Genomic DNA, 26,802 nt, shown 5'->3' on the forward strand with positions numbered 1-26,802 from the left:
TCACTAAGATGCAAGCGTAAGCAACTAAACTTTTTGAGAAGCGCTGAGAAGTGCTTTAAACTTCGCCTTCCCCAGCGCTTCTCACTAAACCGTTTGCTATACTGCCTTGTAAAAAAGCAGTAGAACCATTCGCAAAATATTTTTTTTATTTCTCCATCTCTGACTAGACGTTCAACAGCTGCCGCAACTTGTTTGGAATTCACACATCGACAACGGCGCTTAGAAGGCATTTGCTCCAACCACTTACCGCTGTGCAGCCCAACCACTCAGAACCACCTGAGCCGCTGACGATGTGCCAAAAAATCCCAACCACTTTAACCCGAGGCTATAGCTTCTATATGCCACCTTTCTACCTTTCCAACGTCGCACACCCGCTACCACACCCAATTTTCTCGCTGTGCGGCAGTGGAAAAACAATTTTTCGAGACTAGAAAAAATAAAGCGAAAATGTTTTAACGCTTCGCAGCATAATGACAACAAACAAATCGCTTCATTTAACAATAAATAGCTGGCAGCGACGACGTTTAAAAAAAAAACATACAACACACACACACAAAATGAAAACAATTCGATGCCCGAGTGGCGTGCTGAAGAAATGCTCAACTGAAAAAATAATCGCTTACTGAACACGGCACATCATCGTCATCATCATCATCATCATTGGCATGTGCCACGCCCACTCCGCTAGCGAAAAGTCAAGGTGGGCACTTGTTGTCACGTCGACTGGGATGGGTATGGGTTATGATGACTTGGTAGCGGTATCGGAAAGAAGATGATCACACAAGCGTGCCCGTTCGGCAATTAGATTGCTATGCATCAGCGTTAATTATTCCCAGATAATTGCTGCAGTTGCTCCAACTGGGCGCGGCAACGCATGGAACCACTTAGCCTTAACCGCAATTGTTCCTGGTATTTTCCACCTGGAAATGGAGTCAAATTAACAATAGAGCGGCCTGCTCAAGGCAGAAAACTATAATTGCCATGATAACGATCTGCAGTTCGTATCCATAGATGTTGCATTAATGGCCGGCGAACATGCAGTTCGGATTTGGGTGAGAATGGGCTTCTTTAATTTTAATAAAATAAGTATAAGTTCGGTTGGGTGGCTCTCTGTAAGTTAAAAAGTTAGTAAGGCCTCATTTTAACTTAATCACATGGCGATAAAGTTAATGCTTCACTCTATTATTATTGTATGCATTAGTGCAAATGTTGATTATGTTTAATATTGGGAACGAATCTTTACAATAATTTAAAGCGTGCTCTATTTTTTCACTTTTTGTCGAAATTTACATATAAATATTCTAATATAAAGAATTAGTAAGTAATGCGAGTTATTTTGTACAGTCCACTTGCCGCCAGGAAGGAAAACTTTTTTACGAAGAACAAAAAATGAAATTATGAATCAGGTGCCCATCTCTCATCTAAATGTTTTCCTCGACCGGCTTTTCCCACTCCAACAGCACACCAGCTGTCCAAAAATGTGGCTAAAAGCAGCAAATTGAACTTGAGACCGAACATGCAACTTCCTTCCTTGGCCGTGGGTACTTCCTTGGCTTATCCTGACTGGCTGACCCTCCGTCGTCAGAAAAGCGAGGACACTTGCCATGTGGCATGCCAGGTTGCCATTTTCCGGGGACATTTTGAGGCTAATTAAATCCACAGAGGACAGAGAAAAAGGCGAATGCTAAACGCTTTCCGGCATTGACATTTTTTCGCGAGCTGAGTGAAAAATATTAAGCATACGACATGTTAACCCTTAGCAATGAGATTTATGTTATGGCCGGCTTTTTTTTCTTCCCCTCCACCAAACGAAACACAATTAAAAGTGGTGCAGGAAATGTTAACGCCACGATATTTATGGCACTTTAAAGGCTGCTTTAAGGGAAGAGTCCTTTGGGCCGGCTGAAGTCCCAAGGACTTTGCGCAATTAAAAAGGCGACGCTGGCTTATCGCACGCGCCACGACAAGTGTTGTGTTCGCCGTTGGTTAAAAAGTTAAGAAGTTTTCCGCAATTTCCACCGCCGCGAAGAAGTGTCGAAAGTTTCGGCTCAAGTTTTCGCCGCAGGACTTGTAATCCTGCGCCAACGAGTTGGCTTTAATCCCGCTTGGCTCGCCTTTATTGCCGCTGATAAGAAATAAGTGTTCATACAATTTATTTGGTGCGGCGTTGAGGACAAGGCAATTAGCGAGCTAATCAAATAATCCGGTACTAATTGTTGAAAGGAGCTGGCGAAGTGGAAGGTGCTTTAGTCTTACATCTTACAGCCACTGGGTTTTGCATCGCCTCTTGACGATCCCATTCTTTCAGTTCGCCCACAGCTGAGGCCCTTTTTTCAGGCTATAAAATAAAATAAAAACGATTTCCACCATTGCCAGCAGCTGCAGTCCACAAAGCAGGGTCATTCTTAGGTGTAAGTACCCATAATTCTCGATCATATACATGGGTGGTTTAATCATAAGATCCCTTACATTTTGCGTAGTGCTCCAAAGACTGGTCATATAGTGCATAATGTAGGGCATCACAAAGACCCATTTTAAGTTCCATTGCCTTTGGTTTGTAAACATCCTTGAGGGCAGCATCAGAATCAGCATCGTATATAGGGTATACACGTTGGCCTCTATAAACGCCGACGATATGCTGGATATCTTAAGTTTGAGGGTATATTCACCCATAGGAATATACAATCGAGGACATATCTGCATTCCCCAGGCAGCGACCAATAGCGCAACATAAGTTCCAAAAATTGCCATTTTTTCTAAAATATATTCACAGATTGTATGATTATCAGTCAAAATTTGACAACAATAACCATGCAAACCAATCATGCCAACCAATTTCTTAGGTTTAGTATCAAACATTTATTTCTGGTATTAAGTAAAAAGTTTGATTACTATTCGAAGAAGTGATTGAAGCATAAAGAATTATAGCACCATAATACACTTTATGTCCGACTTTTGAGGCTTGTAAGTTACTGTTAAATCCGTGATTTATTGTAAAGGCTGTAAATTCTTCACCCTTCTCAGTTGGGACAGCCAAAAAGCTGGCCAGATTGAATGCCACTGGAAGTTTAGCATTTTCCACCGATATTTCACACAGCCATTAACATTTTTGCGAAATATTTTGCTACCACCCCTGCTGTAGTTCTTCGTTCGGCATTTTCCCGGCTGGAAATCCACTTTGATGCGCCTTTCATGTCCAGGCCACTTAAGTAAACCCCACACCGTTGCCATTTTTCGGGCACGGGACACACGTTGACGCACCTCATGCGGTGACAACGACCAAGTCGTGTTCCTCTAATACCCGCGCAAAATATGACCAAAGCCCAGGACGAAGTCCTTTAAGCACTCGCCACAGGACATAAAAAAAAGTAAAACTGAAACTGGCAGCGAAAACCTCAACCGCAACGGGCCTAAACAAAATGTTCGCACTAAGCACCGCAAGTCAAACAGAAGACAGCGAACAGAAAGCGGTCTGAAATCTCCTCGAGCTCCCAGGGAAATTTATGTGCCTCGGGGCGGTAACTTCATTATGCAATGACCTACAATGAAATGGGCTGCCGTTGCACAAAATTTATGTGTAAAGTTGAGAGACAGCCTAAGTACCAAGTGCTCGTGCTGCCCAGACAACTCGAACTCGAATAGCGCGAACAAGAAGTCTAAAATAGTTTTTTTTTATTGCTGATAAAAAAAAAAAAAAAAAAAAAAACGAAAACCGTCAATGGACTCAATGGGCAGTCGCAGCGATAAGTTTGTCCTAATCAGGTTGTTAATTCTACGGGCGTCGACAGTTCCACACGGGCATTCCCATAGAGCGGTATGTTGCTTAAGATTCTCCTAGTCGTAGGACTCTTTGGGCTGGCTAGGTCCGTTGAGCAAGTGCGATATGATAACTACAAGGTATACAATGTGAGGATCGATGATCTGGAGCAGTTTAAGCTGCTTCACACGCAGGAGAGGTCCTTGAAGGTAAGTTAAACTCATAGAACCCAAAAAAATCCTTATAATTTATGTGTATCTCCCACAGCTCAGCAGTTGGCGTGAGGCTCGTCACTTGGGTGAATCCTCCGATATAATGCTGCCTCCTGAATATCAGAAGACATTTGAAAGCCTCTTGACCAAACACAATTTCACCTATAACCTGAAGATCGATAATGTTCAGACCCACATCGATGCCCAGAGACCCAAACAACGCATTACTTCCATGGAATGGACACAGTTTCACACTCTGGAAGAGATATACGCCTGGTTGGATGTGATCGAGGATCGTTATCCGGATATAGTCACACCCTTTACCATCGGCAACTCATACGAGGGCAGACCGATTAGAGGTGTTAAAATTTCATACAAAGAGGGAAATCCCGCCGTTTTCATAGAGTCCAATATTCATGCCCGCGAATGGATTACGTCAGCGACGATCACCTATTTCATCGATGAGTTGCTGGTGCCTCGTAACCCGGCAGTCAGGGATATAGCTCAGAATGTGGACTGGTATATCATTCCCGTTCTAAATACAGATGGCTTTGCTTATTCCCATGAAGTGGTTAGTACTTATAAATTGTCTAAATATTTACGATACGATATGAATGGTCATGAAAGTAGGCGCAAGCCATTGCGATTAGATTGCAGATCAGATCAAATACATGCCGATATAGTTAAAGCGCAGACTATCTTATCGCTTATTACTAACTAGTAGTCAATTAGCTCTTTGAGCGATAATCTTTATTACCATAACTTTGCAGGAACGTCTTTGGCGAAAGTCCCGCCTGCCTTCAGATCCCACGGGGGAGTGCATTGGAACTGATCTCAATAGGAACTTTGATTACCTGTGGATGTGTAAGTTTATAATCACATATTAATGATCATATTTACTAAGAATATTGTAGTATTCTAAATTTATTATTATAATCTTAATCTTAATCATTTCAGTGACTGGAGCCGAATCGGATCCCTGTTCACAATTATATGCTGGTCCCTCACCAGAATCAGATCCCGAGATCAGTCAACTAACCGCCTACATAAACAACTCCATACCTGAAGGCACTATAAAGATTTATATCTCATTGCATTCCTATGGACAGTATGTTCTTTCGCCTTGGGGACACACAGCTCTAGAGTTCCCCGAACACTATCCACAAATGATGCACGTAGCCAAGGGCTTCTCGGATGCTCTATATAGAAGATATGGCACAGTATTTACCTATGGATCCAGTGCTACAACATTATGTAAGTCTAAAATTTTTATAATTATATTATTATTATATATATATATATATATATATATATATTATTATATATATAATTATTATAAATATTTTTCTTATAATTATATATTTTTTTTCCAGATGAAGTATCTGGTTCGGGCAAGGAATGGGCCTATGCGGTGAAGAACATTAAGATACACTATACCATAGAGCTGCGCGATAAGGGCGAATTGGGCTTTGTCCTTCCTCCGGAGGATATTATTCCAGTGGCACGCGAGGTGACCGAAGGATTCGTGGGCATGATAGCCGCTGCACGGGAAATCGATATATTGTAGTTTAAAATAAAATTAAAGGGAAATTACAAAAAGTTATCAAAAGTTCGGTTTAACAAAAAAAATGACATTACAAATGAACTTCTCCACAAAACTTGTATTATTTGTTGTAATAATGAAACATATATCAAAACAATGTAAGCAAAACAAAATAATAATTTAATTATTTTATTTATATGATTGTGTATTTTCAGGAAAATTCACTTTTTTGCAAATGCTCCCCCATTTGGCGACGCCACTGTGACGAAAGCTTATGCTCCGCCCCAAAAACGAGCTGTTTGCCGAAGCTTCCAATCAGCGACGTCGCATCGTTTTTTGGGGGAAAAAGCTGAAATGTCGGGAAAATGGGAAAAGTGGGGAAAGCGAGTGCTGCCGAACCGAGTCCGTTGATAAGAAAGAGTCCCGGCTGCATTCAGTGCTTCCTTTTGCCTTTTTTTTCCCGCTGTGCTCCTCGCAAAGTGTTGGTCTATTTTTTTTTCTTTTCGCTGGGGCAGCGAGTCTCCGCCTCTTTTCAACGCGCGCGCAGCATCCTGTTGGAAAAGGACGAGACTGCTCCACCGTTGGATGCCCATTCACATCTTTACATATATACATATTCCATTCCGCTCCTACACGTATGTGAGCGCGAAAAACAATCGCAACGAATGGCAAACGACAACGGAAAATCTTTAGATGGTCCACAATATGGCGTCAGTCTTCTTGGTACATAGGTTATACATAGAAGGATATATATAGTACATAAAGGATAAAGAGGCGCTTCTCTCATGGACCTTGGATCTTGTTGTTGTGTACGCTTGCACTTATTTTTTTCAATTTGTCTAATGAAATTGCGTTTTCCACTTGCGTTGCTGGAGTCCAAAAATAAAAAGAAAATGACAGCAAGAAAAGGGAAATAAAATGGTACGAAAAATCTTGGAAAATTCGAGAAAATATTACGTTGACACTTTTTGCGCGCTGGCTCCTTGACTCTGCGTCCTGTGTGTGTCCCGTGTCCTCATGCTCATCCTCATTCTCATCCTGTAGTGCCCCATGTCCTGTGTCCTGCGTCTGCCTTTTCACTCACTGTTCTCTCTGCATATAAATTGAAATTTACTAACCTCGCCATCGCCTCTTCTGCTGTTGTCAGTTGCACCTTTATGACAATTTTCCTGCCACTGCCACCAGCCACTTCTTTTTCCCAGAGTTTTCTTCAATTTTTTTTCGAGTTGTGTGTGTTGCGCATATTGCGGTGATGAATTTTTCTCTTTGAGTTATATGGCAAGAATGCTGCCAGAGTTGAGGGAAATGGCAGACTTAGCTGAAGCTACAGCACCGGTAGCAATAAAAACTTACTTAGCCAAATTGCAGTAAGCCAGGAGTTAGAAACTTAAAGTGAACACTTCTAATTTGTAAAATTGAATTGACCGAATAGAGTCATGGAAGATTAACTAGATTTTTCTCTTGGCAAACATTATGTGATTTTTGCTATTTTTACTATTTTGACAAATCTCTATGGCTTGAAATATGTAGACATTTTTCCCATTACCATTTAATAAACCCAATTGCATTTATAGGCAATTAAATGCAACCCAGAAACACCCAGTGACTCATTGAAACCACCAACTCCCCACTGAATAACAATTATTTAGCCAAACACCAACTCTAATTTGATAATTCAATTATGCATTTCAGTTCCCCCGGCAGCCAATCAAGAAATCAAATCAAAGTGGATTGATTTTGGTCACAACGAGCTCAACCAAAAAAAAAAAGAAGGAAGAAAAAGAAAAATATCTTTAATTGCTGCCAAGGCAATAAACTTCAACGGCAATTGACGCTTGACACTTTGAGCGCTTGAGAACCAGCTGGTAAGCTGGAGCTTTCGGAAACGAAAGGAAACATATTGTATATATGGTCTTTGGACTGGATCTCTGGATCTTTGGATCGCTGGGAGTAGGGAAAGTATGACGACGCTTGGATATTCCCAACGCGCGTCATGAAGCTGCGGCGTCTGCGCCTTTTTTGGACGTTCGGCAATGTGATGATGGTATGGAATCGCTTTGGTATCGCATTGGATTCGCCGGTTCCGAGATGATCGCCCAGTGCTGCGCATGGCGCTCGAATGGAGATGCCCGGTACGGTACGACTACAACCACAACCAGGAGTTATGACAGTCCGCGGAGCTGCGATCCTTAAATGGCTTGGTAAAAACTGCCGTTTATGGACCGACGACACTGAGACGACGACGCTGGCGTGTTGACAATGATGCTGGATGATTGGTGTTTTGTGCCCGTTTCGCAGGAAAGCCAAGGGTTCCCGTTTTCCCGAGAATCAAACGCTGGAGACAACAAGGCTCTCCACCACGCAATGCAACGCAACGCAACGCATCGCATCGCATCGCATTGCGTCCGAAGTCTTGGGTTTTCAGCCTCCAGTCGCCGCTGCCTTATATGCAGCGTCTAGACAGGCTGGAAAAAATCACAGCACAGAACAGCAGAGCAGAGTCATCAACAGAATCAGAATCGGAATCATTCAGGCAATGCCAAGTTTGGCGCAGAGGCCTTCCTTCAATGATTGCCCCCATGAATGAATGGAGGATCCAAGATTGAAGACCCAAGACCCAAGACTCTGGAGTCGCCGTTTCGAGCAATTAGTATGCGCAGATTGCGATCACTCGGAAGTAATGCTAATTTCAGTTGTCTACCCGGTTACCCAAATGGGTAACAAGGGTACGGAGATGGAGTTGGAGCTGGAGTTGGAGGAGTGGATATCCACGTTCCCAGTGGGGCAGAGGTGCGCTCTTTATACTCTACCATATAAGCAGTATGGTTAACTTCTTAATAGTTTAAGTAGCTTAAACATACACTATATACAATCCAGCAAAATAAATCTTAAATACCTAGTGCACTTTATAGAATTACAATCTGCAGTTAAATAAACTCATAGAAACCTCTATAAATCATCAGTTGTATCTTAGAGAGTGTATTTTATGTTCGTTATACCTGTGATGTAATATTTCATCAATTTCTAGTTCGGTTTCCTTCACGAATCCTTCGGCTGCGACCAGATGCTGAGCTAGTTTTTCTAAGGCTCCCGATGCATTGGCCCAGGAGATGTCATTACCATTAGACGGAGCAGGTGAATGAATGCAGCTGACAGATGAAGACAGTTGTGGGCTGGAAGGCAAAAACTGCGAGGATCCATCCCTAGATGGAGGGGAGAACGAAAAGTCCATTATGCAGGCAGCTTGTTCGTGCCATTAAGAGCGTTAACAGGAGGACATTAGTATCCTGTAGGCAACACCTGACGCGGCGGCGACTTCAACAAGACGAGGTCAACTCCAGACAAAGACATGCAAATGCCACTTGGCGGTGTTGGTGGGGGCGGGAGAATGGAGAGCAGGAACAGAGGGAAAACTGAAGCCACTTGGGTCGCCTTGGAAAAGGAAGAAAACAACTTTTTGCGCTAAGCAGATGAAGGACATTTGCATATACGCCTTGGTGATGGGAGGTCGAAAGAACTCACGCAGGCAGCGAAATCAAAAGCTTTTTAAAGGATATTCTCTATAATTTTACGCTTAAAAGGCGCAGTCCAAATATCCTGGAACCAGGATGTTTGCTCAGCAGGCCGGGAAAATGGATAAAAAGTGGAGAGAATAAATAGAAGGTACACCCCATTGCGAAAGCAGCCGCTATTTTACCCACGTGCCAAGCGGCTTAAGATGAGAAAGACTTCGTCCATCGTCCTGAAACATTTGCATGCGACTTTTAAATCAATTATTGTTAAATATTTATTTCTTGGCAGTCCATTTGGGCGGCAGGCGACCAGGAATTGTCTGTTTCGCTGGGCATATTATGCAAACATAAATTACATGATTGATTTCATTCGAAGGGCAAAACAATGGGAACACAGCTCACACAATTTTTGGCCTGGCAAAACAATCGGGAAAAATGTAAACAGTATGCAAATTCACTGCGGGTTTTGGCTTGATTAAAAAGCTTAGAAATTAGCATATCATTTGTGCAGCTATTTGTTGGCATTTAGAAAAATATTGATTGCCCGCCAAGGGGATGTTCAACAATTTTGATTAAGGATGTAGCAATATTGAGATACAAAAGAAAGATCTTTTAAGTTTGAGAAAGAATAACAAGTTAATGAAATTAGTTCTGTGTTGTTAAGAAGTTATGAATATAATTTATAATATAATAATAATATTTTTTATATATCTCCTTAGTAGTATTTTCACATGTAGATTAGCTTCTTGCTACTTTCTTAGAAAGTTACGGGTAGGCATCACTCATATGAGACCTTTAAGTCCTATTCCAACTTTTACCCAACTATATATTTAGCAACCTTGGCTCTTTTTGATTTTCTTTATTTTTGTATTTTATTTTTTATGCTTGTGGCGAGGTAGCATCGTGTGTTTTGCTCACTGGCGCGTTGACATCGCCATCAAAATGCTTTGACGTGGTTTTTGATTGACAGGAAACTCATAAATAATTCATGTCATTAAATCATGTTACATTTTTTCTTCTCTCTGGGACGAGCTCCTCAGCTTTCGGTCCTCTTATTCTGCGGCAGCACAAGTTCCAGCATCTTCAGGATGCTGGCCATTGAAACGAGTTTCTCCAAGTGGCGAGGTGGACATTTGGGCAGCTCTTCTCCGATACTCAGTTGCTCCACCTCCATTATATAGCGACCCATCGCCAAGCTGCAGTTCTTCAGCAATTAAATGTCAAAAACTGTTTCTCTTCTCGCCATCTTCTTGTGATGTAACTCAATTCAGCTCTTGGATTTTTTCTCTTTTCAACGTATTTTTATTTTAATATTTTCCTGCTGCGGAAAACTTGAAGAAAATAAGTTTTCAATGAATATAATTATGCAAAGCAGCCGGCAAGTCGCACTCCACTTGGCTGGACCTTAAGAGGCTCTGGAAAAAAGGACATTAAAATTATATAAAAGCAGCTTGGCGAAATTTAAATATTTCACCGACTTCTACCCCAATTTCCACGCTGTCATAATATTTTATGGTTGCTTGTTTTAATTCCTTGTTCCATCATTTCACAATTTTTTGATGTTTTATTTTCGTTTCTTGTCTCATTTTATTTTTCCTTCTTTTCCGTCTTGTCAATTGTCCAACAGCGTAAAGTTTTTAATTTTTATCAAAAGATTTTTTGGGCTGCTGCTGTTTTTAATGAAATTTTCGCGCTGTCCTGTAAAGGATTGGACTCCATCGAAATTTGCATAATTTTTTGTCAGCCATTTTTAATTTGTGATTTGCGGCAGTCGAGTGAGTGTCCTTAAAAAGTTATCTTCACATTCTTTTTTCATCTTTTTGCATCTTTTGTAATTAAAGACATCTTTGAGTTTTAGGGCGTGCACAAAAAAGTTTATACTAATTTTAAGCTCTCTAAATAATTGTTTTTAATTTGTTTAATTTTATTAAAACTTTTTTAGAGACAAATTAATTTGTTGTTCATTGATTCTTAAAACACTTTTATAGTTAAATTTAAGATGCAAAATAATAATAATAATTCAATAAAATCTTGATTGGTCATTTTCATTCCCACTAAGTGCTTTGCTAAAATGATATTAGTTTTCTTTGGAAAACTGAATGAACTTCAGCCCTCTTTGATGCGCTACCAGTTCGTAGGATCTTCTGCTGGCTGGTTTTCATCTGGCAAATCATTTTAATTGCTTTGCCGCACTTGGGCATCCTTCTCCTACCAAAGAGCCCCCGGAATCGAGGGCTTAGCCTTTGTTGTTGACGATGGCGATGGTGATGGCGATTGTGTGCGGCGATAATAATTACACGTCACGCTGCCACGCAATCAAAACATTATTTGTGCAAAATCACGGAACTGAACTGAAGCGGAAGTGATGAAGGACTTATTGGCTGCACGCGTCCTCCGTCGTTGTCCTTCGCCAGCGAAAAAAAAAAATGTTTAAAAAATATTTGGCTGGCTGACTGGCTTTGCGGGTCTATTGGCGCACCCTATTTGCATTGCACCCAAGTCTCCGGATCGGAAGGACTCCGTTCCGTGTTAAATTCAACACAACGCGTGCGGTCACGTGGCTAAAGGATACGCCCACTTTCATGATAGTCACAATCGACAGTCGAGATTTAAACAAAACGTTGTGCCCACCGCATCAAACGTCATTCACGTTGCCCCCATTGAAAATCATCAACGCGGCCAAAAAGACTGGGAAATCAGGAAAGAGCTGCGGAAAATCGCTGTAAATTATGTAAATTGTTTTCCCCGGCGAGGTCGCAGATTGAAAGGAGTGCGAAAATTTGCCTAAATGCTGGCAGGACACACCAACAGGTTCAAACTGTTGCAGACAACGGGAGAAATGCCAAACAATGTGAGAAATGCCAGAAACATATGTCGCCATTATCGGCAGTTAACCAACATGACAATCCTTGCATAGGGAATCTGATAATTAGGGAATGATTTTGGGGAGTAACAAGTTCAAGGATGGCTTGGAAAAATATTACAAAACATTTAATATGGAGTCGACTTTTGTATTATTTTCTTTTCTACTATTTTATCGAAGAAATTACTAAATGACATACTTAACAATAATAACTTAAATAATAAATGCGTAGAAAATAATATTTTTATATTTTCTTTCTTACCATTAGATAAAGTTGAATTTGACTTAAAATGATATATAAGAAATTGATTCAAACAATCCAAATTTTGTTCAGCTTTTTTGTTGAAATTTCTCTGCTCATCTTGTTTCAATTGTTTAGCGAAAGCGATATCTGTAATCCCACCAAACACCATTAATATAAGACTTAAAATGCCACCCTGCTTTTGCTCAATCCATAGATCAATGGGAAGATATCATTTCGCATTTGTTGTATATTACTTCCTGTTTGGCATGGACATATACATTTCATATTTTTCCCACCAGTCCGTAGTGTCCGTAGATGTCCTAGATGTCCTAACTGTCCACCCCTTGAGAGCGATATAGTCGCATTTCCAGCCCCCTGACGACGACACACGTCCGTGGCAATAAAAGCGCAAACGTTTCAATTCCGTTGCGGCTGACAAATGCACGGAAAAAATGCCAGCGATTCTGCCCCAAAAATATATTATAATGATAAAAAAAAATCGAGTGAATGGAAACGGACGAAAGTTTATATAGATGCTGTCGAGTGTTTTGATTTGTAACGTTTCTCACTTCATTATTATGCAATAAATAATGCCATCTACATGTTCCATCTAATATTATGCAGAAGGGCGAATCGCAGGGGGTAGTTTATTTGTCCTGCGATTTCTGTCCATCGGAAGTGGAGCGGAGCGATGGTCAGAAAATCATTGCTGTTGAAATTAATGAGGCCTAACATGACTGGGCGCGATTTTTTTTTTTGTGCGAAAATATTTTTGCGAAATATTAGGAAAGTATTGAAATATTGAATATGCCGGAGTACGTGGTTTCCGTATTGTCCGTGGTTTATCATGATATCCGTATGGTCCGTGGTGTCCGAGATGTCCGTGGTCTATATAAAATAATAAGTAAAACAAAATAGTTTTAAGAACAATTACAGTCTGTTCATAAAAAATTAAATTAAAATAGGGGTAAGTGTAAAACACCATTTGGAAACTTCAAGACCTCTGCTGGAGCTTTTTGGCATTACTGGAACAGTTGTCGCGTGGCCAAGAATTTCGAAAAGTTCCTGGCACGGAGCTTAAAGCGTGCTCTACCAGAAAAGTTTATTTACTTCTTCTATGCGTGTATTTTCCGATATCGATACCGATATCGATGGTACGAAAAAGAATGCATATCGGTACACCAACGCCAAATCAAAGTGCCAAAATGGCCTCGTGGCCTGCACGAAGGACCTGCTCACAACGAATCCTATATACATCGAAATCGTGAGTGCTACTAGTTTTGGTTCCTCGATTTAGAGCTTCGATGCAGTGTTGCGTTAAAGAAACAGGGCCTTGGGTCTGAGGAAAGTGCAACCCTTTTCTGTGTCCGTCGCTGATCCTGACCACGCCTTAACATTTTCTGGCACCGCCTACGCCTACCCCATGCCGACGGCGCCGACCTGCGATCAGCCTCCGCAAATGGTCACATCCCGTACCAGAACCGTTTGCCGAAAGCTCCAGCTCCACGGTAGCATTGAACCCCTGTGCGAAAGCTTCGCCTGAAAACCCACCCCCATTGCAGTGGGCACTCATCTCCATCGTTGTGTGTGTGCTGGCATGCCGCTGAGAGCGGTTCTCGCTTTTTGTGACACAAAGAGGAGTGTCATGCAGCATAAATTTCATACGAATTCCGCACACTCGCAACGCGTCGCAGATACTTTTCGGCAAAGTTTTCCGCAGGAAAAAGCCAGTGTAAATAAATTGAAAAAAAAAACCGAAAAAATGGGCGACAGTTCCTCTTAGTTATTAACAAAACGGTGTAAATAAATGGGCGTGTTCGTTAAACGGTAAATGATAGTGTATTTGCGACTGTGTTTTTATTTAACTGAATGGAATGGAATGGCCAAATGCGCCCAAGTGGTCAAGTGAGATAAATCAAACAAGTTTCTTTGGGGCGAAATAAAACGGCGGCCAGCCGAAAATCACCATGGGAATGGAAATTAAATGAAAATCCGGCAATCATAAATAAAACATAAATTATGTTTCGCTGCCAGTTGGCGGCAACAAAAATAAAATAATCAAAAAAAAAAAGGAAGATGTGAACCAAGCGGATATATTTTGATTTTTTTTTATAAATAGAAAAATCAATTTCTCTCTCTCCGAGGAGCGCTCTCTCTCTCTCTTTTTTGGCGCGCGCCTGTCTGTGTCCGTCTTCCCCCAAAACGGGCGCATGTGTGCGTGTGGTGGTGTGCGGTGTGTCTCGCGTGTCGGTGTCTATTATAATATCCAGTGAGCAAAAGCGAGTGGCCGAGTGCTCTCACTCACTCTCTCTTTCTCTCTCTCTCTGCGAATAATTGAATATAATTCAAGTGTTTTTGCTGCACACTATTTGTTGTGCTTATTATCGTTATTATTTGTTTAAATTACCAACGACAACATAAACAACAACAAGAGCACCACGCGCGCGTTTAGCACAACGCCGTGGAGCCACCTTCGAAGGCATCGAAAACATCAACAACATACAAAAGGCTCTCAAGGAGAGCGATTTGCGTAGTGCTGCTGCAGCCCTGGTCAGAAAAACCCTTTTATGGGTTTGTCCTGTTTACAAATTGACGCTGCAAATTGAATTTATAGCACGGCTGAAACAAGTGGATGAGTGCCAGCCAGGGACCCACTTAATTTCCGCTACGGTCCCCAAAATACAGAAGACAAATAAATGAGGAAAATGCCACTACAGTGAAGCATCGAGCAGTGGAAACTTGAAATATTCATAAATTTCGAGCTAAAAGTTTAGTTTGTGCCATATTAATAATGATATTACTAAATCAAATTCGTTCGTTAATATTTGATTCAATACCAAACGAGCACCAAAAGTATTACTAAAGAAATTTGCACTAATGGTTCATTCTAGACTTGGTATCAATTTATAAGTTTTCCACTAACTTAACTTCACTTGAATTAGCCTAGTTGTCCTGTATTTGGTTTGAACTGGAAATCGGTGGGCGAGTGGTTGAGTGGGTGGCTTGGGTGGCATTTTCCCTGAGAAAAACTCACGCACAAATGTATTTCCCCCCCGAGGAGCATTTGTTGCTGCTACCTCAATCTTTCGAAATTGACAACGGCGGCAGCGGCAGCAACAACAACACCAAATCAAATAAATTTAATTTACACACATAGTTAAATTAGTGAAAATTGAATAAAACAGAAGAAAGAATAGACGACAAACGTAAATAAAAGACGGTGAGGTGACGGAGACGCGAAGAGTGAGGAGCGGCAGACCGAGCGGGAGAGCAACGTGTCGAGCAACAAATTAATAATACAACAACAAAAACAGATAAATAAAAAGCAACACAAATTGAAAACAAAAACAACAAGAGCAGCAGCAGAGGCAGCAGCAGCGATTCTGGATTTCTAGAGGCAGCGGCACATTCAAAAGATGGGCTGTGGACAGAGCAAGATACATTTGTATCCCAGAAAATCGAAGAGTAAAGCGAACGGCAAGAAAGGAGGACATGGTGAGTAGGCGAAATGAGAGTATATCCTTTGGGCACCTGCCTTTATAAGTTCCACACACGGTGCACCAGACGTAAATGCGTTAAAGATGAAGCAAATCAATAGGTTATCTAAGGGTTTTCATAAGCCCAAAATACACAGTTCAAATATTTTTAGTAGCCACCTATGTGCATATATATAATAAAAAATCAGCAATACTGATAAATTGATCTTCAAAAATTTCTCAGTTCATTTTACTTATAGATTTTATGTTATTCTCATTTTGCGTGCTAGAATTGATATTGTTTTGCCAACTTTGTGTATGCCCGATCATTTGGAATGATCTATCAAATCGTTTAGGCATTTTCCTCTGTGTAGAGCAAGGGAAATTGGGGAAACGGCGAGGAAAACGTATTGCCTCGCACAACAAAAGCTTACACGCATGACGACATCAATTTGCCTCCAGCTGTGTGTGCATGTGTGCGTCCGTGTTTCCGTGCATGTGTGTGTGTGTGAGCCACCTGTTTCCACACAATGAGGACATCATTGATTAATATGTCACCAGCAGTGAAAAAAGAAGGGGAAGTTGAAAGGAGGAGCCCAGTTTTAAGGCCATACATTCACCAAAGTAATAATAAAGGCCTACATTTTAAAGCCCACAGCATTGTCTATATATAAACACACACACACGCACACTAGCCAATTTAAGTTTATAAGAATGTAAAAACCTAGCCTACATGGCAAACTTTTGACTATGCCCAACCCCGCGCGTTTGTTGCTGTCTGTGTCTATGTGTGCGTGTTTCTTGCCTTTTTTATTTCATTTTGTGTGTGTATAATTAACTGCTAAAAAGGCAACTTGTTGTTGCAGTGGGCGCCGCTTCAAGGGGCGTGGCCAGCCCCCCCCCCCCAGTTTGTATATAGCTGTGTGTGTGTGTGTCTCTGTGGGCAAAAGGGTTAAAGCTAAAAAAGTATAGCATACACAAAGGCGCCATTGTGCCATAAACGACCCAAATATTTCGGAGGCGCCTAAGCTTTAGTCTCGTTCCTAGATTAATTATTCATAATACTCGCGGCTCTCGCTTTACCGAATTTGCATTAAAATGCATAACGGCTTTTAATTAAATTTATGGCTGGCAAGGCCACTTCAAAGAAAGGCCCGAGGAAATATTAAGTATACGCAGGCTAAGCCGAAAGATGGATTAGCAAAACAGAAACGTGCAGGTACAAAAAGGATGCTAAAAACTTTGATTTCTTTATTTATTTTTATAAATAATTAAGTATTTGAAAGGCAGATAGTGTTTTTTTGAGTATCCATAGTGGCCCAGGACCTAGCATAATTTCTACAAGTGTTTTCTAAGCATTTTTCTCGACTGCGACTGCCCCCCGTTTCGCAGAGAAGTTTGCCACACTTGGCTTATTGCAAAACTTTTGCCACTCCATGGCACTCGCGAAATTGCCCACTCATCTTGACTAATGCTCGAAACTCTTCTTTGGCATTATCCATTTGTTTGGCAGCCGACTCAGATGCCGAAACGGACGAGGACGAAGGCCATATCGAGGATGCTGAGAAGGCACAGCAGCGCGACCGCGAGAAGCACGACGAGAGCGAGGAGCTAAGCAATAAGGACATCCAGGAAAGCGACGAGGACGTGGCCGTCTCACTGCTGCGCGCCAAGAACCTATCGCTGCTGCAAAGCCAGTAAGTTAGCCCATCGACCGCATAACCCGAAAATGAACACCTCACTTTTCCAGGGAAATATCATCTAGCCAGCAGAACTTCTTCCGCATGCTGGACAAGAAGATTGATGAGGTGAGAGTCCACTTAGTGATACATTCCCACATACCAGATGGGAAATTTAAATCAAGGGGGTTCCCAATAGTATAAAAACTTAAATCACTCGCTATAAAGCACAGAGAACAATTGTTGTTTCTATAAACACAAAAAGTTGAAAGTACGAAATTCTATAAATTCATTGACCCCAAATACGTAATTTAATAGAATTTATTAATTTTAACATACATATATATTTTAAAAGCTTTGCAATATAAACTCAACCAATGTAAATAATGATCAGCTAACTAGTCATAACATTGATGTGTAATTGGCTGTTCCGTGATAATAAACAAATGGCCAAAAATCAATATATATGTAAGTGCACTAAGTATTTGGCTATCCCAAATCGAAAGAGCAAAACAATTAGTTTTATGGCCCCCTATTTGTTTTCTTTTCGAACAACATGTGAGGAGCCATTAAAATTCGCTTGTTACCTGAAAATTTGACTTCAAAGAGATTGGAACAACTTATGCGCAGCAAGAAAATGTACATATATGCCATGGGGATTAATTTGATTATTTTATTAAACATGTTAGACACAAAATCTTTTATAAATTTCCATTTTAAAGGTATTTTAATTTGATCTTTATATTCTGGGTGTTTTGCTAAACTTTTACTTCTTGTCTGTGACCAAATCTGGCTAAACACAAACACGCTTGTTTTAGGGTCCCGACTACGATTCGGCCAGCGAGACGGAGATCGCATTGGAGGAGGCCCGACTAAACGCCCTGCGTCAACATTGGGAGTCCGCCAGCATTACGGCCTCCATCTGCTCCTCGGCCAGCCGCTCGCTGCAGACGACGCCCATCCGCCAGGTGCAGGTGCCATTGAAGCAGCCACCGCGTGGCGCCGGCCTGCTGATTCAGCCTTCTAGCGCCTCGGCGGTCACCGCCTCCACCTCCTCCTCCTCCTCATCGACGATAGTCGCGCTGCCCACGACGGAGTATCTACCTCAGCATGTGTTGACGGGACGGCAAGTGGTGCAGCAGCAGCAACAACAGCAGCAGCAACAGGCGGCAGTGCTCTACCAGCAGCAGCAGCAGCAACTAATACTGCTGCCCCAGTTGGATCCTAATGTTGTCAACACGTCCACGGCAGCAGCAGCGGCACAGCTCGTCCAGTTGCAGCAGCAGCATCAACAGCAGCAACAACAGCTACAGCTGCAGCAGCAACAGCAGCTGCAACTCAATCAGCAGCAGCAGCAGCAACTTTACCAGCAGCAGCAACAGCAATACCTGCTGACCCTTCCCGCCGGATCAAAGCCCCAGAGCGTGAGTCCAAAGCGCCTGATCTATGGTGGACCCGCTGCAACCACTCTCCTCTGTGCAACTGGGTAGGTTCAGCTATCTGTCATCATATATATATATATTATATCCATTTAAATACAGTGATGTGCATTTCAGCATCAAATGCAACGCCCCCGAAACTTACGAACCGCCAACCGCTCCACACAGCCAAATCCAGCAGCAACAGCCACCGCCTCCTCCGCCGGGCGCCTACTACGGCGAGATGATGCACGGCGTACAGGTGAGTGATCCTATATGTACTGGATCTTAGAGGGCAACTTGAGTCTGCTGAAGAATTCTTAAAAAATTCTACTGTCTGCAGAATTTGCGCTCATGAGCAACTAATTCTTAATGCCTATTATCTTGACTTTTAGCTTAATGACTAATATATTTACTTGACCATTTGCAGGCCGCTCCAGCGGCGGAATACAAGTTCCCGCCGGCCATCAGCGTGCAGAGACTGGCGCCGCAGGTGCAGCGGCAGTTGCGCGAGACGCAGGAACTCATAAAAGACTCGTGCCCGCAGCTGTATGCGGCGGGCTATGGCAGCCCAGGACCACCGATACGCAATCCCAGCAGGAACCCCACTAGAACTAGACCCACCCTGGAGACGCAGTTCTCGCAGGAACTCTCGTGATATCTATATATGTAAACAGCCGGCAGACGGAGGATGCACCCACGTTCAGACACACACACACACACAACCACTCACAGTTGGAAAAACTGCAGCCAAAGAGGAAAGCTAAAATTAACCAAAATTATAAGAATACGAAACCCGTGACAAAACACACAGTAAAAAAAAAACAAAGAAAAAGCCAAAAAAAAAAAACAACCAAAAAGAAACTTCAAAATGAAAGAAAATCAATTAAGAAATTGTAAAACTGCACTCAATGTTTCAGACCCTCAGAATCCCCAAAATGCGTACTATTTGCAACAAAGAAACAATATGAGCAACTACTATACCTATGCGGAGCAACAAATAAAGCATTCAACTACAAGGATATTCAAGAGGCAGCCAAAGAAAGCTAGGGACATAGGTACATAGGGACATACCGAGTTGGATCCGAAAAAGCGCAAGGTACATAGACTTAGGAATCGAGTATAGCGTTATAAAGCGATATATACATATATGCAAATGCCACAAAGGAGATGCGGAAGCGGAAGCGGTCGCTGAAACGGAAGCGGAAGCGGATGCTGAAAACGGAGTAGGAGGTGTTAGAGCCCGAGAAAAAGCAAACACAAATCATACAAAGTAAATAATATAAAGTGTAACAAACAAATGACTTCTACATTCTCACGCAATTTTGTTAGTCATAAATCTCATGGTGTAATTTTTTAACAAATATTTTTCCGTCAAATTCTCGAAATGGTGTAACATTGATGATGGCGGATGATGATGGAATGTTCGTTGGATATGCAATTAACGGATGAAGCTGTCTAGTAATATTTGTATACTTTAGTTCTATTTATTATTAATAATATAATTTTGGATGTATGATAGTTTTTCTTATATGGATATATATATATATACATATATATTTAAAATGGAAAATAAAAGCAAATCAATTAAGTTTAAACCCAAAGACTTCCTTATCAGCGGGAATAATTAAAAGCGCACGGTTGAAATTCTAATTAATTCCTTTATTCATATCTTGTTATCAATTCATACTTATGGGCTGCTGACATAAAATGGAATTACATTTCAAATTTTTGAACGTATTTTGATGTTTTATTGTTTTTGTGTTTTATGTTTGAAGTTCTTGTTACGATGTGAAAAGTGTCCAGCTAAGCAATTCATTAGACTAGTCACATAATATGGTTTAAGATGACATAATAATACGCATTTGATTCCACGAAATTGACATTGTTTCTTATGTGTAAATGTGTCCGATAGTGTGAAAGGTGTACCGGGAGCTTTATCCCACTTAGTGTTCCTTCATTATTCGATTGTATCTAATCTCTTTTGGCTTGGGTTCGTTTGGAGCATTGCAAACATTGATTTTGCAGTGTATGAATAGATACGTACAATATTCGAGAATTGTATAAAGAAATCAAATACGCCCAGGGCTCTGGAAAGATAAATGCCAACAACATCGATGATCGGCACTCGAATGCCCTAACAATTTGACTAAACCAAAAGCTTATCAACTAAATGTGGGGTTTTTGTTTTGTTTTGTTTTGTTTTGGGGGGAACAAAGAGATTAATCAAATTAAAAGCGTATTTGATTCCAGATTAAACCATATTATATAGCTATGATGTGGGCGGAGGAGATCTACACGATACGTACATCACCGACGCTCATCTAACATCTTCCCTCTGAAGTCTCTGGACTTGTGATCGTGACTTGTGTACAATTAATACGGGTGGGTGTGCGGATGTGCGTGTAATGTTCGTGTGGGGAAAGGAAATTACAGTAGAGCTGGTCTACAATCTGGTAGCCTCTATCGAACCGCAGGGCCTCTAGTTCTGCACAGGCAGCGGAGGCGGCGGATAGGCAAAGATGTCGCCGCCGTTCGCCATCATATAGGGTGCCGCCTGCGTGGGCACTGCGTACGGGGCGCGGTAAGAGCTGGCCACCGCTGCAGCTCCTCCGTTGAGCGACACGGTTGCCATGCTGGAGGACATTGAAGAGTACTGGCCATAGGCCTGTGGCTGTTGCATTTGCTGCTGCTGCTGTTGCTGCTGGGGAGTTTGCAACTGTTGTTGCTGTTGCTGCTGGGCCGCCGCCGCCTGCTGCTGGTTCATCGCTGGTGGTGGCATGTTGGCAAAGTTCATGTTGTAGGGCGAGAAACGGGAGCGCTTCTGATCAACTCCGTAGTTTGCAGCCGTCATCGCCGCCTGCACGGATGCATCAGGAAGTAGGTGTTGCTGCTGGGCAGCCTGAGCCTGTTGCTGCTGCTGGTGCTGCGCCTGTGGCGGTCCAGATCCCGGACCATTCTGCGGCTTGTTGGGCTCGAAGCAAGCAGCATTGGGATTGAAACGAGAGAAGGGCACTCCGCCGTTCTGCTGCTGCTGCTGCTGCTGTTGTCCCTGGTAGCCACCGCCTCCCTGGCCACGGTAGCCGCCCTGTCCGCCCTGATTCGGCGGAGAAGTGCGCGGCTTCTGATCGAAGCGTGGTGGTCCGCCAGCGCTGCCGCCGTTAAAGGAGTTGCGATTCATGGTGGCGCCGGGACCATTGTTGTTGCGGTAGTTGTTGCCGCCATTGTATCCACCGCCCATCTGGGGATTGCGGCCCTGATAGCCATTGCCGCCACGGTAGCCGCCACCCATGCCGCCACCGCGCTTGTTGTAGCCACCGTTCATGGCCATGTTCATCAGTTTGGGATTGATGGTCTGCAAACGGAGGAGGTGAGTAAATTTGCCATCGAAAGGATTGAAAGCTACGAGGAGCACTCACCTGGTTGGCCTCGCGCAGCACCTGGATCAAGTCGTTGGCCTTGTTGGCGTTGGAATGCGTAAACAGGGTGTAGGCGGTGCCGGTGTTATTGGATCGTCCGGTGCGTCCAATGCGATGAACGTAGTCCTCCGAGTTCGAAGGATAATCGTAGTTGATCACAAACTTGACATCGTCAACGTCTGTTTGATTTCAATAATATTTTTCATTTCGAATTTGAAAATTGAAGAATGTGAAAAGAAGCGTTAAAATTATCAAATCGAAGCAATGCGTCGAAAATAGGAATCTTTCTCAATACTCAAGAAACTATTTAACAAAAACAAAAAACTTATTTGTGTGCTTGTGTGAGTGGTGTCCGTTTCTGTCTTGGTGTGTGTTTTCATGTCATGGTATTGGTATTAGTGGTTGTTTGTGTCGGTGCGATCATTTGTTTTTCTTGTTAAGTTTGTTAATAGAACTTAAAATACATTTTTGATCGAATTGTCGAATGGATTTTGTCGGTTGGTGTTAGATCGGTTTAAATTTAAATTTTTTTTTTTTGGTATGGTTTTGTACTTTGAACAAAAATTTCGCCATCAATACTATTAGCGTATATTAATAACAATACATCTTTGGCAAATAGACATATGTTCTTTTTATACTGCAGAAATGTGGACCTCGACCTTTTCTTCTCATCATACTTTCTTTTATATCATTTTTGAATACACAAATCGTAATATAAATGTTTAAGCTTAATGCATACAAGAGACGGCTTGATTAAAATTAACATTATAAATAAGAGATGTACATAAATGTGAATGAATGATCAAAGCTTATGATAGAAGGGTGCTGATTTGGTTTAAAAGGAGGAACATACTTCGATGGAAGGGAAGGGGGAACGAGGATGCGGGCATATTGCTATGATTAGGAAGAAATAAATTAGCCTAGTACTTACCCTGGCGATCTAGGGTTAGAATATGGGATTAGAATTAGGCTTACGAATAAGAGTCCCTGGAGATGGTGTCCTCGCAACTGGGCCGTGATGATGGAGATCCCACGGATCTCCGCAATGCTAGAAACTTATAACTCAACCCTCAACTTGTATATATAGCTTTTCTCTTTAACTGCTTTGTGTATATAACTTTTTAACTTTGAACGGGTTTTTTTCTTTTTTGTCTAGTTTTGCCATTTGAAAAATCGAAGTCCATTTCATAAAGTGCTGATGATATTTTTGTTCACACACAAATTTAGGTATTATACATAGAGTAAGGAGCGACGTAATATAGTATACTAGGTACTTTATGATACATAAATAAGCTACAGAAAATTATCATCAGTCAACAAATACTTGGGCCGCAAAATGTTGCAAATGTTACTCAACACATTAGTTACTTCACATTGTTCTAGAAACTAAATAAAAAAAAAACTTAAGATATATATATATAGTTATAGTTAAGGCACGGTTTAATCGCTTTGGATTAAAGGTTAATTTCTTTTGGGTGCACTGAGATTACTCTTTAGTTTGGGTTTTTTGTTTTAAGATTATTTTGCTGGCCATTGACTCCTTGACTGACAGTAAATCGCTTTTTTACAATTAAGTTACTCAAAATGTGATTGACGAGACACAACTAAAAACTATGAGCAAGAGAGCAACAAACGAACTAAAAGTAACAACATCATATAACCAGCAATGCATGGAGAACAAACACATTCCCCTCATTATTTGAGCCCACACCTTTTCTTCGGATTCGTAGAATCATTCAGCAAACTAAAGGGTTCAATAAGTTAGACTTAATGGTCCACCCGGCATCGAACCACTCGAAAATGATTGAAAAATAATAAATGACAATTTTTCGGCTGCCTACAGATTTGAACATGCAATTTAAAAAAAAAATACAAGCGGTCCTTTCCGGTTTTCACGTTTACCAAATAACATTCTTTGATAGATGGTAACCAGTAATGAGCTCATTTAACTCCGCATAGCTACCCAAAACTTCATTTAAAATATAACATAAAATAAAAATTTGTTTACAAATATTTAACCCCCATATCTAACCCCAGTTAATTTCGAACACAGCTAGGCGAAGATTTGCGCTAGAGCTCTTAGATTAGGCTACTGTTTACCCAGCTTAATTAAATTAAAATGAATACAAACAAAAAACTATGAGTATTATTTACACACTGAAGCAAGCGAAGATTCCATCAATGGACCCCAAAATGGGAATCATGCGCTTTCAGCTTCAAATCGTGAATAGCTTGTGAAATCCGGAACAGACCCGAAACGAAAAACCTCCAAAGTTCTGGAAACAGAGCGGAAGGAAGAGCGAAGAGGCTGGGCGGTGTTGGCCGATTCATCGCTGACGGATCGCTGAGACCAGACGAACCAGGAAGGCGTCGACGACGAATCACAAAATAATGAATGAAACCCCACGGGATGCTGATTGATCCACAGGCAACAATTGCTTGGTTACGGAGAGAAAAAACGAAAGTTGGCCCCATTTAGGGCCCCACAAAGGCTACGTATACTCACCGAGTCCGCGGGCAGCCACATCGGTGGCCACCAGTATCGAGTGCCGGCCATTGCGGAAGCTCGAGAGCACAAAGTCGCGCTCCTGCTGCGACTTATCGCCGTGGATGGCGCATGCGCGCCAGCCCTGGCGGGAGATATTGCGCGTGATCTCGTCCACACGCTTCTTGGTTTCCACGAAAATGATGGTCTTGGTCTCGTTCTCCGCCGAGATGTCTGTTAGCAGCTTGATCAGCTTCATCAATTTCTCATTCTCATCGCACACGTCCACGATCTGGAGGATGTTGTGATTGGCGCTCAGCGAAAGCGAACCAATGTTCACCTGTATGTAGTTATTAAGGAATTCCTCGGCCAGCTGGCGCACCTCTTTGGGCCAGGTAGCTGACCACATGAGTACCTGACGGTCCGGTCGGATCTGCTGCATGATCTTTCTGATCTGGGGCTCGAAGCCCATGTCGAGCATACGATCGGCCTCGTCAAGCACCAGATAGGTGCATCTCTTCAACGAGGTGGTGCCGCGCTCGAGGAAATCAATTAGGCGACCTGGTGTGGCAATTACAATCTCCACGCCGCGCTCCAAATCCCTAGCCTGCTGTCCCTTGGGCGCTCCACCAAAGATGCAAGTGTTGCGCACATGCGTGTTGCTGCCAAACTCAATGGCTACCTGCTGGATCTGCTGGGCCAACTCTCTAGTGGGAGCCAGGACCAGGGCGATGGGTCCATCACCGCGCTCCAGGCGCGGCTGGTTATTGATGTGCACCACCGCCGGCAGAACATACGCCAAGGTCTTGCCCGATCCGGTCTGGGCCACGCCCACCAGATCCCGTCCACTCATAGCAATGGGCCAACCCTGGGCTTGAATGGCCGTTGGCTTGGCGAAACCCTGCTTACGGATCTCGTTCATCACGTAATCGGGAAAGCCGCCCTCCTCGAATTCAATACTGGGTGTGGGCACCTGATCGCCCTTGATGGTGATCTCATTGCTGGTGAGGAAGGTCTCTGTTTCACCGACAGTCCTGGCCAGCACCGAATCGCACGGCTTGTAAAAGTTCTTGCGGAATGGCGTAAGATTCACCTCAGACCAAACGATCTTGGGCAAGTGAGCGCCATGATTGGAAGAGCGCTGGCCCCCGTTCTGACCACCGAATCCATCCTGGTTGCGTGGTCCGCCGGGTCCCATGCTAGGACCACCACCGTTCATGCGTCGCTGTCCACCGTTGGCGGGTCCATGACCATTGAAACCTGGGTATGGGGCCGAGCGATTGCGCTGGAACATGCCCGCTCCGCCGGGTCCGCCACCGGGAGCACCACCGCCCATGCGATTGGGCACCATACCGCCGGCTAGGCCACCAGCTCCTCCGCCGCCACCGCCTCCGAAGGCGTTCATCTGTCCGTTGTACCTGCGACGAGCGTTTTGTGCCATAAAATTAGAATTTTGAGCCCTTTAATGCGTTGCCAAAATGTTGAAATTTACACGAAGCGACCTTTTTTTATGTAATTTTCATTTTTTACTGCCATTTTGAATTTATTGATTTTCGACACTCGGCCCCTGGCCGCATGCTAAACCGAAATTTGGGCTTAAAAAATGTGTGCCTGTGTTTCAATACTCACATGTTCATTGCTGGTGTGATGTAAGTGGAAATATAGCTGGCCAAAGTATAGTTTTTTCGGTCACTTTTACAATTTTTCACTCCACAATTTTTTCAGCTTCTACGTCGTCAATAGAGCTGTGGAAAAAATCGGTGTTAATATCGATTGGTTCGATAGGTTAGGTTTTCTGGAAACATCGATTGAATTTTCTAGAAACGATCACAACGAATAGGGAAAAATGTCAAAATATTTGTTAGTAGGAAACTTTTAATATATAAATAATTATTGTGAACGTTTCTAATAATAACAAATTAAATAAAAATAATAACTGAAAAGAATATGGAACACTATTAAGAGCACTTTAGAGCACTATGGTTGCTAGTTTGTAGTTACTTCGTTGTCTAACCAGTATTTTTTTAATGCGGCACCGGTAATTAACAATAAGAACTATTAATTTTTTAAGCAAAACAAAGACGTCTGATATTGTTTGTCTGGAACCTATCGGGTAAAGCAACTTCGATAATAATGGTCAGCAAGAAAAATGTGACCAGCCTATAGAACGACCCAAAAACCAAAGTGTGGACAT

General features: G+C 42.3%; 4 protein-coding genes and 3 long non-coding RNA genes across 14 annotated transcripts; 3 read left to right on the forward strand and 4 right to left on the reverse strand.

The window, feature by feature from the left end:
- Positions 1-1,879: 1,879 nt before the first annotated feature.
- On the reverse strand, positions 1,880-2,807 carry CG45413 (uncharacterized protein). Of its 2 annotated transcripts, none has more exons than NM_001300029.1 (1): positions 1,880-2,807. In NM_001300029.1, exon 1 carries the CDS (start codon positions 2,749-2,751, stop codon positions 2,305-2,307), a length of 447 nt encoding a protein of 148 aa, NP_001286958.1. In that variant the 5' UTR covers positions 2,752-2,807; the 3' UTR covers positions 1,880-2,304. The 2 variants fall into 2 exon arrangements, with proteins under 2 accessions (NP_001286958.1, NP_001286959.1); NM_001300030.1 differs by having other exon boundaries at positions 2,058-2,807.
- Positions 2,808-3,782: 975 nt separating this feature from the next.
- On the forward strand, positions 3,783-5,681 carry CG14820 (uncharacterized protein). The gene is made up of 5 exons (NM_139803.3): positions 3,783-3,966; positions 4,025-4,540; positions 4,740-4,833; positions 4,927-5,223; positions 5,343-5,681. Exons 1-5 carry the CDS (start codon positions 3,817-3,819, stop codon positions 5,534-5,536), a joined length of 1,251 nt encoding a protein of 416 aa, NP_648060.1. The 5' UTR covers positions 3,783-3,816; the 3' UTR covers positions 5,537-5,681.
- Positions 5,682-6,464: 783 nt separating this feature from the next.
- On the reverse strand, positions 6,465-6,760 carry lncRNA:CR45415 (long non-coding RNA:CR45415). The gene has a single exon (NR_124825.1). It is a non-coding gene; the product is annotated as a long non-coding RNA:CR45415 (long non-coding RNA).
- A 663-nt stretch (positions 6,761-7,423) lies between these two features.
- Positions 7,424-8,262, forward strand: lncRNA:CR45414 (long non-coding RNA:CR45414). The gene has a single exon (NR_124826.1). It is a non-coding gene; the product is annotated as a long non-coding RNA:CR45414 (long non-coding RNA).
- A 1,643-nt stretch (positions 8,263-9,905) lies between these two features.
- On the reverse strand, positions 9,906-10,559 carry lncRNA:CR45412 (long non-coding RNA:CR45412). The gene has a single exon (NR_124827.1). It is a non-coding gene; the product is annotated as a long non-coding RNA:CR45412 (long non-coding RNA).
- Positions 10,560-13,712: 3,153 nt separating this feature from the next.
- tow (target of wingless) lies at positions 13,713-20,170 on the forward strand. 5 transcript variants are annotated; one of them, NM_001274559.1, is made up of 7 exons: positions 13,713-13,958; positions 15,289-15,626; positions 17,121-17,304; positions 17,358-17,415; positions 18,105-18,772; positions 18,843-18,966; positions 19,135-20,170. In NM_001274559.1, the coding sequence occupies exons 2-7, from the start codon at positions 15,548-15,550 to the stop codon at positions 19,360-19,362; spliced, it is 1,341 nt and encodes a 446-aa protein (NP_001261488.1). In that variant the 5' UTR covers positions 13,713-13,958; positions 15,289-15,547; the 3' UTR covers positions 19,363-20,170. The 5 variants fall into 5 exon arrangements, with proteins under 5 accessions (NP_001261488.1, NP_001261490.1, NP_001261489.1 ...); NM_001274561.1 differs by having other exon boundaries at positions 17,373-17,415; positions 18,828-18,966; NM_001274560.1 differs by having other exon boundaries at positions 13,713-13,863; positions 18,828-18,966.
- Positions 20,171-20,347: 177 nt separating this feature from the next.
- Positions 20,348-26,761, reverse strand: CG10077 (uncharacterized protein). Of its 3 annotated transcripts, NM_139805.2 has the most exons (5): positions 26,623-26,761; positions 26,238-26,353; positions 24,630-26,026; positions 22,124-22,302; positions 20,348-22,059 (listed from the first exon to the last, which is right to left on the reverse strand). In NM_139805.2, the coding sequence occupies exons 2-5, from the start codon at positions 26,243-26,245 to the stop codon at positions 21,187-21,189; spliced, it is 2,457 nt and encodes an 818-aa protein (NP_648062.2). In that variant the 5' UTR covers positions 26,246-26,353; positions 26,623-26,761; the 3' UTR covers positions 20,348-21,186. The 3 variants fall into 3 exon arrangements, with proteins under 3 accessions (NP_648062.2, NP_001261491.1, NP_729194.2); NM_001274562.1 differs by lacking the exon at positions 26,623-26,761 and having other exon boundaries at positions 26,238-26,369; NM_168182.3 differs by lacking the exons at positions 20,348-22,059; positions 22,124-22,302 and having other exon boundaries at positions 22,661-26,026; positions 26,610-26,761.
- Between the last annotated feature and the right edge of the window lie 41 nt (positions 26,762-26,802).

Source organism: Drosophila melanogaster, chromosome 3L (assembly GCF_000001215.4).
Source record: "Drosophila melanogaster chromosome 3L".
NCBI classification, from domain to species: Eukaryota; Metazoa; Arthropoda; class Insecta; order Diptera; family Drosophilidae; genus Drosophila; species Drosophila melanogaster.

Coding starts and splice junctions, on each gene's coding strand:
- CG45413 (NM_001300029.1), bottom strand. CDS start 2,751: ATGGCAATTTTTGGAACTTATGTTGCGCTATTGGTCGCTGCCTGGGGA.
- CG14820 (NM_139803.3), top strand. CDS start 3,817: ATGTTGCTTAAGATTCTCCTAGTCGTAGGACTCTTTGGGCTGGCTAGG. Junction 4,834..4,926: donor CTTTGATTACCTGTGGATGT/GTAAGTTTATAA, acceptor TAATCATTTCAG/TGACTGGAGCCGAATCGGAT. Junction 5,224..5,342: donor ATCCAGTGCTACAACATTAT/GTAAGTCTAAAA, acceptor TTTTTTTTCCAG/ATGAAGTATCTGGTTCGGGC.
- tow (NM_001274560.1), top strand. CDS start 15,548: ATGGGCTGTGGACAGAGCAAGATACATTTGTATCCCAGAAAATCGAAG. Junction 17,305..17,357: donor CTATCGCTGCTGCAAAGCCA/GTAAGTTAGCCC, acceptor TCACTTTTCCAG/GGAAATATCATCTAGCCAGC. Junction 18,773..18,827: donor ACTCTCCTCTGTGCAACTGG/GTAGGTTCAGCT, acceptor ATTTAAATACAG/TGATGTGCATTTCAGCATCA.
- CG10077 (NM_139805.2), bottom strand. Junction 22,303..24,629: donor TGTGGCTGCCCGCGGACTCG/GTGAGTATACGT, acceptor GAAATCAAACAG/ACGTTGACGATGTCAAGTTT. Junction 22,060..22,123: donor TGCTGCGCGAGGCCAACCAG/GTGAGTGCTCCT, acceptor CTCCGTTTGCAG/ACCATCAATCCCAAACTGAT.